Genomic DNA, 12096 nt, shown 5'->3' with positions numbered 1-12096 from the left:
GAAATTTACACATCAAGTATTTTTACTGTCCATCTGGGAGAGAAAAACAAGTGACGACGACAGGCTACACCTTCCGTTGACAGTACGTGCTGTTTTAGCCAGAGGAGTGCGTCAGTGTGACTCAGAACGGTCTTCGTGTGTAAAGACACTCAACTCTGCGAAGAGCAGATGAGCAGTGTGTGCTCCGATGTGGCTCCGGGTTACAAAGGGCTGGCTCGGCTGTAATGAGATATAAATGAGATGTTGGGTAATTTAGGCGAGCGGGGGAGGGAGGGAGGGAACCAGGATGAGAGAAAGGAAGAAAGAAGGTGGAAAGCTAGGGCAACACCAGCTGTTATTCCAGGTGATCTACGGAGGGAGACACAGCTGTCTCCTTCCTTTCCATCAGGGTCTCCTCCCTTTTTTCCTCTCCATACTAGCCCTCGGAAACGTCCCCCGGTACCTGATATTTTGCCTGGTACAACCACGGTAAACACACGCAGGACAGTTTAATTAGTTTTGCCTGATTGAGGAGCATCACAGGAATGTGTGGGTGTGACTTGACTGACAGATTGCACCTCTTGTCTTTCTTTTTAATATATGGGATCAGATGAACTTGTATAATTGCGGCATAGCACCACCACCACGACAACATCCAAGTAATAACAACAACTGGGAAACTAAGATCTTTTTGTGAAAGCTGCAAGATACACAACTTATTTACTGATTATGCAAAAAAAACAACAAAGAAAAAAACATGGATATGTTAGCCAAACTCAATACCAGGGCCTTTCACCTCTTTCACAGGAGGCATTTCAGCATGTCCCACCAGGAAGAGAACGGGTTGTTAAGATGAAAAATCGACTGCATGTAATTTGGATGAACCTGGCTCACTGGCATAGCTTACTGGGAGAATTTTGTTTCTTTGACTTGTGCCTATCTGCAGTGAAAAAGATATTTTTTTTCTTTTCTTTCACACAGATCAACAACTGGCCTGACTACATGCTGGTTTTAAGCACGACTCGAGGCCAAAACTGACAGACGGTCTGATTGGACGTACGAGACGTTTATTCGACCTCTCTTACAGCAGAGACGTCGACTTGCCAAACACAGGTGCAGCTAATCACATCACTAATTGCTGCATTCCATATATGTGCGCCAGCTTCAGGTCTCTGGCGTTGCACGCGCTGTATCACTGGCTCGGCTTAATGAAACACACTTAAAATGGAACAGAGCCATCGTTGATGTTAGTTACACCTGTGCTTTTCCTGCTATGGCAGCACCTTAAAGCACTGTGATTCAGCTCCGATAGGAGTAGGTTGGCAGCTTCAATACACACTTCATCTGAAACACATACTCTTGAATAGATTTGTGTGTGTGTGTGTCCAGCATCCAGTCTTCACATCTAACACTGGGTTCAGTTCCACTGCTTACCTTCTTGAGAAGTTTAACCTCTCTCTCTCTCTCTCTCTCTCCTAGAAAGGTTTTTGTTTACCATTTCTGAAATATGCCAGGCCTGAGAGAGTGTGTGTGTGTGCGCGCTGCTTCCTTTAATATTTCTTGAGGAGTGCATTTGGGAGGCCATTTGTCTCCAAGAGAACACACACACACACACACACACACACACACACACACACACACACACACACACACACACACACACACACACACACACACACACACACACACACACACACACACACACACACACACACACACACACACACACACACACACACACACACACACACACACACACAGGCCTGGCATATTTCAAATATGAAAGTGCATTTCAGCTAAGAAGTGATTTATAAAAGGCTTTAGGGAAAGGCTTTCTACGGAGGATAGAAAAAAAAAAAGACATGGCAGAATAACTTCAGAGAAATGTGAGTGGGGGCGGGGAGCTGAAACTAATGTTATAGATGGCAGAGCAATCGGTAAAGCTGCATATCTTAGTGGTGAATCAGAGCACGGCAGCTTCTTCAGGTTGCAATAATACAGGAGAAATAATGAACAAAATGACTGAGTCATTGTGGTGTGCTGAGCTCAGCTCTTTAGCGTACACATTACCTGATGTACGGTATGTGATATAAATAGAGGAGATGTGTATGGTTTTGTCCTTGAGTGAGACACTGAGCCCCTCGTTTCTACTGAGGCCCTTCACAGCAGCCCACTGCTCCTATATGCTTATGACGGGTTAAATGCAGAGGTCACATTGAATGTATGTATATTATGTTTTTGAAGCTTTTGTAGAGCTTAGCACACAGCTTTAAGTTGAAAAATAACCTGCTGCTTTTTCCCACTGTACAGATATTGTATTGAGGCAGACAGAGCGTGCTAGTCTGCGTCCTACATTCCTGAACACTAATGCAGTCAAAGGCAACGTTGCCAAACAAAAAACACATTTAGATGCAAAAAGCCAACCAGCCTTTGAAAAGTGATCCAATCTTGAAAACAGAGGTTTTTGATTAGCATAATTGTATTATTACGAGAGATTTAAAGCTAAAGCGGCAGTTCTAAAGTCAATGTATCTGCATGGAATGTTGTTGTTGCAATATTAGACGAAAAGGCATCCAACAAATGTCAAACTCTAAAAGCCTGAATATGATGCTTTTAGAATGAAGAGCTGCTCAACAATATAAAAGTAGTTCTACTTGGTATTGGGCAACCACAATGCAGCAAAATGTTGTTGTGGTTTGGGTGATGTGTGGTAAAGTGTAGGCGGTGTGGTACCTGGCATGAGTGGCTGTCCAGTGATTCCAATGGGAGGCATCCCTAGGTTGTTCATGGCTGTTGCCCATGCGTTGGGGTCCGACAAGGGCATCGTCATCGAGTTGGAGTCCATTGTCACGTTACAGATCCCTTCTGCAGAAAGAGAAAAAAAGAGGGACGGAGAGAAGAGTCAGTATCATTCCTGTCATCTGTAAATCCTGTCACGTGACGGGGAAGATTGCTTTCAACATTGTGGTGCTGTCATGTCACGGCATCCTCCTTTAATTCGGTGCTTTGTCTGAGGGGAGCCCACTGTGAACCTGCAGTCAGCCTGACACCGAAGAAACGTCATTAAGAATATTTTCATCCTGTTGCTGCAGAAATTGAACAAAACCTGCAACAACTGACTGAAAAAAAACCTCACACAAATGTAGAATTATTTGAAAATAAGACCAGTAAGACCATCACTTGCAAGTGTTGGAAAACAAGATCGCTGCTGTACCTAAGCACAAATCCTGATTCCATCAGGCACTTGGCAAGGCGCTCAGCTCCTAAACCTTGGAAAAACCTCCAACTTAGCACGACAAATACACACACGCATCACCTCAAATTCCCAACCCCAGACTCGTGGTTTTCTGCCAAGTGATGCATAATAAATCAAACACATTTAGATCCCGGTAATAAAACCCTGCAGTAAAGTCAACATGAAGGCATCGTGCATCCACCAGCGGCACACATTCTCCCAGTCTGCAGTCTATTTCACAGCTCTAAATGCTCTTTAATTCTCTCCTCTGGTCGACCTCTTTCTCTCCAACAGACCCGTAAATTGCTGACTGCTGGCTGAGCCAAGCTGCCCTCTTCTCACCCGATGCCAAAGCCAACACTACTGTTAATAATGAGAAGTGCTGGATCCTGCACACACTTCACACCCCAGAAGGTCTGTGGCGGAGCCCACTGAGGAGGTGACGCACTGCGTTGTGTGTCTGTCTGCACGACGGCCACTACATTGGTATTCCTGGTGTTCAGACACAGCTGGCGATGTGTAATAAACGCTATTTGCCTCTTTGCCTCCCTCTCCGAACGACTCATTGCAGAGCTTTCTGCTGTCACCGCCGTGGAGAGGCCTGATAAAACCGCCTGTGCCTGTTTGTCGCCGTGATTATGCTGCTGACGAGGACTTCACAGGCTTGTTAACTGACACAGCCGTGTTAACTGGGGACACTTTGGAGGAGTTGAAATGGAGGAGGAGAGGAGTGGTGGTTTCAGGTTACAGGACATTAAATGCCGTCACTCTTAGTGACACACACTCGGGGTTCGACAGGTGATGTCCTTCCTAATTGAGTTCACTTGCTCAGCTGAACAAATAAGAGCTGGGCAATCTACTGTATATGTTGGTAGCATTTAGAATTCCAGAACAACATGGAATTTAGGGATCTCAATACCGTCATATATCCTAAATGTTGTCTTAAATTCTGCGTTACAGTAATTGCAAGTGATAGAACTTATTTGAGTCTTCCAGTTCAATAAAATCTTAAGCCAAATGATGTGTTTCCTGAAGCAAACACTGTGACAGGAATTACATAACAAAGTTAGTTAATATCCCAATGTGCCTATTTTATTTATACTCACTCAAATATCCAGAACATGTTATCTATCTACTGCTATAGTGATATACACCATACATATGTATTTTATTACATTACACCTTCCTAGGAATAATAACAACAGATAAATATCCCTCTTGAAATTGCATACAAAAATACATACATTTGTCCTCCCATCTCGTCTACTGAACTGTGAACACAGCAGGTCATCGGCCTTTAATGGGAAATCGTTGGAGGTCAACAGCTTTGCAAAGACATTTCAGCAGAATTAATTTCGGTTCATCACTGGAGGACAGAGCCGTTATCGACTGAACATATCTCATATTCAAAGCGTTGTTTGACTGGATGGATGGTTGACATCGAGGCGTACTGTAAGTGGCGAGTGAGGTTAACTCCTCTTCACTCTCCTTTAGACCTGGCCGACAATAATCATGCACACTTCAGTTCATCTGTCTCTCCCTGTCCTCCCATTCACTCAACACATCTGCAACTTGGTGCTTTTCTTCTTTCAGTTTCTCATCTTGCATCGATACAAGGGCCAACACACACACACACACACACACACACACACACACACACACACACACACACACACACACACACACACACACACACACACACACACACACACACACACACACACACACACACACACACACACACACACACACACACACACACACACACACACACACACACACACACACACACACACACACACACACACACACACACACACACACACACACAATCAATCAATCAATCAATCAATCAATCAATCATACTTCTCAGACTTGGAGCTCTGTGCGTCAATCACTGAGGGCTTTTGATTTCGGTATGACAAAGTGACCTTGAGGGCAGGAGTCAGTCTTGGCTGCATTTAAAGGAACCATCCCACATCATTACATCAATATATAGAGCTGCGGGAGGAATAGCAAACAGCTGCTAAGGAAATCAACACAGGGATACAGTCATGTGCAAGCACACGCCCAGCAACACAAGTTGACGTTGCCAGAAGGGGGAATAGGAGCCAGAGACAATACTGTCAATGAGGGAATCGATGGCAGAGAATATTTGAACAAAAAACATGGATTGCAACACTCTGCTTTGCCGTTTTTGATGCCAATTTTTTGCATGGAAGGAAAATACATAATTGAATCCCAGCATTTACTTGCTTATTTCAAGGTCAAATGATCAGAGAAAGTTAAACTTAATGGTGATGAGAATAAACCAAAAAGACAACAAATCATATTCAGCTGTTGGCTCATCGGGGCATAAACAGAGTATAAATATGCAAAATATACAATATAGAGTAGAAATTATTGATCCATTCATCTTTCAAAGCAACTGCTATCCATTGGCCACTATTTTAGAAATGGATTGGTAGTTTAAGTTCTTTTTTAAGCATGAATACTAAAAATTCACTGGTTGCATCTTCTCCAATGTGAATGTTTTCTGGATTTCTTCTTTTTGTCTTCTATAATATCACCTATCTTTGCATTTCATAAATTTCCTTTTGGCAAAACAAGCAATATGAATATGTAAAGCTTTGATGATGATGGATATAATTCATAATTCCAACTCCACGCCCGAAACACCATACCACCATAGATTTCTGCGTGGATTTTGCCCATGGCAATTAAGCGATAGTGATTTTGATTCAGCCGGGGACCACACCAGCCCAAGGCTTTCCCTCTACTCACTCCCTGTGGGCTTTGACCGCCTTTTAGCTTCCCTAAAAGCTCCCCCAGGAGGCTGATAGGGAAATTAAGTCATTTTAAGGCCCATTGGCCGTAAGCCTCAACAGCAGAGAGAGACGCTCTGGGCCATTTAGTCTAAAATGCACATAGTTTTAACAGCTGACTACAAGTTTGTTACAGCCCCTAGAGAGGGAATTCATGAGGCCGCTAAAAAGATGAGGGACGAAGACAATGAAGGGTGAAAAAGTCACTTTTAAAAGACGTGATGCAGACGAGGCAAAATGACAGAAAGCAGAGTGAAATTTAACTTGGATCATTGCAGCGATGGATAATGCACAGGTACCTGATGATAGACATGAACACAAAGTAGGAATAGTGAAACCCTATGATTAGTCTAAATATAAATGAACCCTGAACAAAGTGGCTGCGCAGACAGATTATGTTATTATAATTACACAACAACACATGTCCTCCAACCGAATAAAAAAATGAATTGTTGGAGGAGATACGTGCCATAGGTATGCATGGAAGTACGTAGTAGAAAACAAAAAAAAAAACGCCTTCAGTGCACAACGGCTCGATGAGAGTGAATGCCTCTTTGGCCTTAATTTCCTGAATGCAGGTTTGTACATTTGTGTATGTGTTTCTGAGTATGGAGGTACGTCCTAAGAGCACCTTCAGGGTCGTCTGGGAGAATACAGTAAGTCTCACCACAATGAGATATGAACCCAAGACCATAAAGACAAGACATATGCATAGAAGAAAACGCTGTTTCGAGGACACTTTGTGCGACTTAATCTGTGATGAATTAACAGAAAGAGTGCTCTCAAAGATCACTATATTATTCTTCAGTTAGTAACGTGCCTAACATACACAAGCATTCACATACACACACAGTATCTGTTTAATAATGTATGACTGCCCTTCTCTCCGCTTCTTTGATCTGTTAATTATGATAAAACTGGTAGGGGTCTGGTGATTAGTGGTGGCACAGTGAAGAGCGCCCTGAGTGTTATATAACACCACATCTCATTTAGGAGCAGAAAAGACGACAACAAAGTGAAGATGTAAAGATGACAGAAGAAGCCTTAAGACGGCCAGGCCTCATGGGAGATTTTTTTTTAAATTATTTCAAAACGCCTTCTGCCGTTTCTCTTCCAATCACCTTGATATATTCTGATGAATAAATATCTTAATACAAGTTGAGTTCACATACATTGACGGGAAAATCTTCAAAAATACAGCTCCTGCCAAGGATATTGACCACCATGTCTCACCTCATCATGTTACTATGGCAAAACTTTGCTCGCAAAGCATGTGCTTTTTAATGCTCGTTTTGGACTGGTTAGTGTGGGGTGGTAATACGACAATACATATTGTGATATGATATAAATTGTCTTACATGAGACATCCATTTCTGGATGTATTAGCTCAATGTCGCAAATCACTCTTTATGGTTCTATCAGCTTTTAATACGGGTGACGATGTATAGTCGACTATTTTTAGGATTCGATGTAAGGAGTCTTGATTCTACTGCCGATCTCGCTGTCGAGTTGTCGTAGTGATAGGAAAATGTGGTAATGAGATAAAGCATCATTCATGAACAACAACATGGTTATTTAAGTAGTCTGTGAGGAGACACCCTAGACAGATTTTCAATCGGATTTATCAGGTAATTATTTCAATAAAGCAGATAAAACATTCCTGCCTGGTTATTGTGTCCATAAAGTGTTTCTGGAGTCTAGAATATATTTTATTTAAAAAGTACAACAATTAATAGGTCACAGGGGATAAACACATTGAAAATGAAATTACCTGCCTGTTGAATAACTGACTGTAATGAAAGTAGGAGAGCGATGGCTTTATACATAAGGGCAAAAAAAAAGAAGTAATTTCATTAACCTCCAAAACTGGGTGAGAGACCACCCCGGGCATTTTCCTGCACAAGGAATTTGAATGACACAGTGCTGCCTTTAAAATGTGATGATAATACTGAATCCCTAAAGCCCTGTGGGAAAAAGAGACGAGCCTCCATTACAAACACATCCACTGAATCTATGTTGCCTTTGTGTCTAATAGGTGACCGTTGCTTTTGCGAGGTGGTGGCAGCCGAGCTTGTCAAATCAAATCACTGTCTCCAAAATTGGATTGGAAAAACTGAACACAATTTATACAAGAGGTGAATGAAAGTCTGTCATAACACTAAAAGACTTACGCACATCCAATCCACAGTATAGCCCAATCAGGCGCTCCTGCACATGATTATGTCCTGTGAGTCACAAGTGCTCTGAATCCCACACATCCTCCCCTGGACGAAGAATATTTATTCTTCGTCATTCATTCCCATAGTGAGTGAGGAGGGAATCATGTTTAAATTATTTAATTAAAGCTCTCCAGCAACATCAAACATCATTTCTATCTGGAAAAATACAGATTTTCACTCACCACCAAGTCCTGAGTGCAACAAAAACTGCTCTTGCCAGTAATAAATATATATATATATATATATATATATATATATATATATATATATATATATATACACACATACACACACATTCATTCCAGCTAATCACCCACACTGGGAGGCATTGAATAATACTGCTGACGTAATAAATTAACAAACTAAAGCTGCTCTGTCATGAATCCAACAATCTTTACCCAGCAACTGCAGCTAAATGCCTAATTACAAGTAGAGTAGTAAATAACCTCAATTTCTCTTGCTTTATTAGGAGTTATTTTTAAGTGGAGCAGGGGCATTTGTGTTTGTGTCAAGGTCGTCAAGGAGGAACATCCGTTCCCTGACAGGAACATGACTTGTTCCCCTCCTTATCGGGCTCAGAGAGTTGACAGACAAGAACAGATTACTCTGATAACTGGGTGGGGGGTAGAAAGAGGGATGGAAGCACGTGGAAGGAAGAGGGGGAGAAAGTGGAGAGATCCCAGAAAGAGCTTCAACCTCACCACATCAATACCACCAAGTATTCCCAACAATAGGATGTGAGGGTTGTCTCTTAAATATATAATAAAACAAAACGGACATGACTACAAAGTGCCACATGTCTTTAACATGGTGTTTGGCTATGAATCAATCAAATTAAACTTCCACACTGCCTGGTTGGCTTTCCGAAATGCTGACATTTGAATGTCTTGGCCATATGGTGGCTGAATTGTGAGGATGATTGTGAGCGCAAGCAGCAAAGTGTACTGCTGTGCTTTTGCAAAGTGATTAGATGGTTGGAAGCGGGAATACGTTTCGATGCCTGGGCCTCTTCTGTTGTTGATTTCTCTTGTTATTCTCAGATGTACTTCCTTTGGATTGGTCAGATTAGGCTCGTTGGAGATGAGTCAGGCCTGCGCAGAATCGATCGCCGGCGATCGCCGCAAAATGCATGCCGGTTAGTTTTGTGTCCGACTTGATCCCGACTTGCTCTGACGTCATGAAAATGTGGGCAACGATCATCTCACGAGATCAAGGCGGCGGCAGTTTTTAGAGCCAGGCGCTGCAGTTGCTCTCAACCGACTGCAAGCCCCGGGGCATGATGGGAAACGCCTGGCTCTCGCCTCATCTATGAGCTGATTGGCTCTTAGTTTTGACAACAAACAGCACGTTTAGTAGAAAATGCAAATTTCCCGCGTGAGTCTAATATGTAACGCTAGCTTGTGGGCTGTTAGTCGCATGTTGTGCTATTAAAGTTGAATCTGTTCACAATATCTCATGTGGTCGATAATCTTAATAACAATCATAATAACAACAATAAAAGAGGTTATATAGACCTTATCGAAACAAGCAATTACCCTACAGTGTGCTTTTAGACGCAGACATTAAAAAAAAACCCAGATACACATTTAATACAGTATCACTGTCAAACTTTACTTATATGCACTAGATTCTATGATACTACCTTGACAGCAGATACACTACTATATAACGTATAGTGTGAGGTGACCCTAATAGTTAATTATTCACCTGCAAGAAGAGCAACTCTGATTGGACCAAGTTCAACTACCTGCAGAACCAAGACATTGGTTCCAGTTCTGCTGCAGAACAATTGACAGAGTACATTTAGCGCTCCTGAGCTCCAGCAGACAATGACAAATATTCCGATACCATCTATATGTCAGGGTGATCACCATCATGTGAACAGCCTCCTAGCAGGTTCTGCACACAGTGGGAAAGATTATGTTGATGTACAATGTTTAATGTGCATGTGAAATCACACTTCTTGACCAGCTATTCTGAAACTGGGATCACACCATACCTCAGGAAAAAAGCTCTCTTGGAAGTCCTTGCTCGGAAAATTTGAATTTCAAAATCAGGCAAACTACATCTGCCGAGGACGATCATTCGATACGATAGTGAGCTCCGGAACAGCGAATAAATGGATCTTGTGGTGAGCTAACTATTATCTAAACTTCCCGGATTATAGCTGAGATGCAAATCTTTCTAGTATGATGACAAAGGCAGGATGCACCGGAAAATAAAAAATGCAGACATAGCAACAGTAAATAAAATACGCATATGATAAAGTGGACATACTTTTAAATTAATTCTTGAAATCTTGCCTGGTGCAGATACTGAAGTTTCCACACGATATCATAATTCCAAGGGAGAGACCTTTTTTTTTTTTGTGATTTATAAGAAATTACACATATATTTGTTCATTCCACATGTCAAGAAAGTCAGTTTGTCGTAGTACCATCTGGTTTTATGTGAACCATACATCTCTCATTTAGCATCACCAACACCAACATGGCTGTTACTGTAGCTTGCTAACACAACAGTGACATTATCTGACCTGATGTGTTTCATCCAGTGATTATGAGCCGGGAAGCAAAAGAACATGCAAGACCTGTTGTCCATGTGGGTATGAAAACACGCTGGCATCGTAGCTTCTGCAAAGAAAAATCACGTATGTGACTTTTGGGTCTTTCTAATTATGAATATCCACAATCACAATTACTCCAAACTGTGACTTTGTTAATGCCCAAAAACATCTTTTCAACAAACATCATGTGTAATTAATGGATGCAAAAATAAAAATGTTTATTTTATATGTCATCCTTATACCATTGTGTTAAAGACACACCAGATTAGCCTGTTGTTCCTCTAATTGTCTAAATTGAAGCATTGGTGGAAAACAGCTTTTGTAATCTGTAAGAAAGGTGAGCTCTATGTACTTGAATTAACAAGTTTGCTAAGATGGCTGACGACATCCTTCAGTCCACATTGACATCAGTGAAGATTTACCCAATTACAGAGAAGCTGATTATAGTCCCTGTGTTTCTGTCACTCCTCCAACACAGCTGGGAAATACGTGAGACAACACATTCAGGACGGGAGAAGGTCTCTTTTTCATTTGTTGGCTTATTCATTTGAACATGCACAATGAATCACTGAAGCATTATATAATATACTATACAAGAGTATTACAGCTATTTAAACCTGCACAATGAGCCAGTGAAGGAAGACAAAATTGTATTAAATTTGACACCAAATATGCTTCCACGTCATAATCGATGTTTGCGATGCGGACTTCTGTCTTACGTTTACACTGTAGCCGTTAAAAAATACAAAACAAGTCCAACAGATCTCATTACCGGGCAGGAGAAATGGCTTCTCATTTTAATGGGCAAATGATGCACAACGCCTATTCCTCCGTACTGGAGGGGGTCGATGAGTGACAGCGTGACTATGAATGTGAAATATGTTTATGATTGCTGAGATGTCACATCAGTAAATACTGATTTGTGAGTAATAAAACCAAATTTACAGGGAGAGACAGATGTTAACAAACCGACTATTACCACAGCAACAATCCAAAGAGGAGCGAGGCAATTGGCATTTTTATTGTTTGAAGTGAGTTGTGCAAAAGGAAGAGATGAAACCCCGGCTTTGAGCCCTGCAGGACCTCGGACAATAATTCACGTGTCGCACAAGTGCATAAAAACAAACCGCTTTAACCAGATGAACTGATGGTTAAACCGCTGTGCGTTTGCTGTATGAGCAACCAGGGATCAATAAAGCATCCTATTACTTTTATTAGATAACATGGACGAGTCTGAAATTAGCTTTCGACACAGTGAACCTCATCAGCATT

The 12096-nt window shown here is 41.6% G+C and overlaps 1 protein-coding gene across 5 annotated transcripts in view; it reads right to left on the bottom strand.

The window, feature by feature from the left end:
* The window catches only part of enox2 (ecto-NOX disulfide-thiol exchanger 2), a 149404-nt gene that overhangs the window by 42410 nt on the left and 94898 nt on the right, over window positions 1-12096 (bottom strand). For all 5 annotated transcript variants that reach the window (XM_084010101.1, XM_084010103.1, XM_084010102.1 and 2 more), the window contains one exon: window positions 2713-2844. In XM_084010101.1, the coding sequence (XP_083866227.1) occupies window positions 2713-2844 (132 nt within the window). The remainder of the gene's footprint in view (window positions 1-2712; window positions 2845-12096) is intronic.

The sequence above is a fragment of the Eutrigla gurnardus genome (genome assembly GCF_963514095.1).
Source record: "Eutrigla gurnardus genome assembly, chromosome: 5".
Classification (NCBI taxonomy): Eukaryota; Metazoa; Chordata; class Actinopteri; order Perciformes; family Triglidae; genus Eutrigla; species Eutrigla gurnardus.
This window is presented reverse-complemented; position numbering and strand designations above follow the sequence as displayed.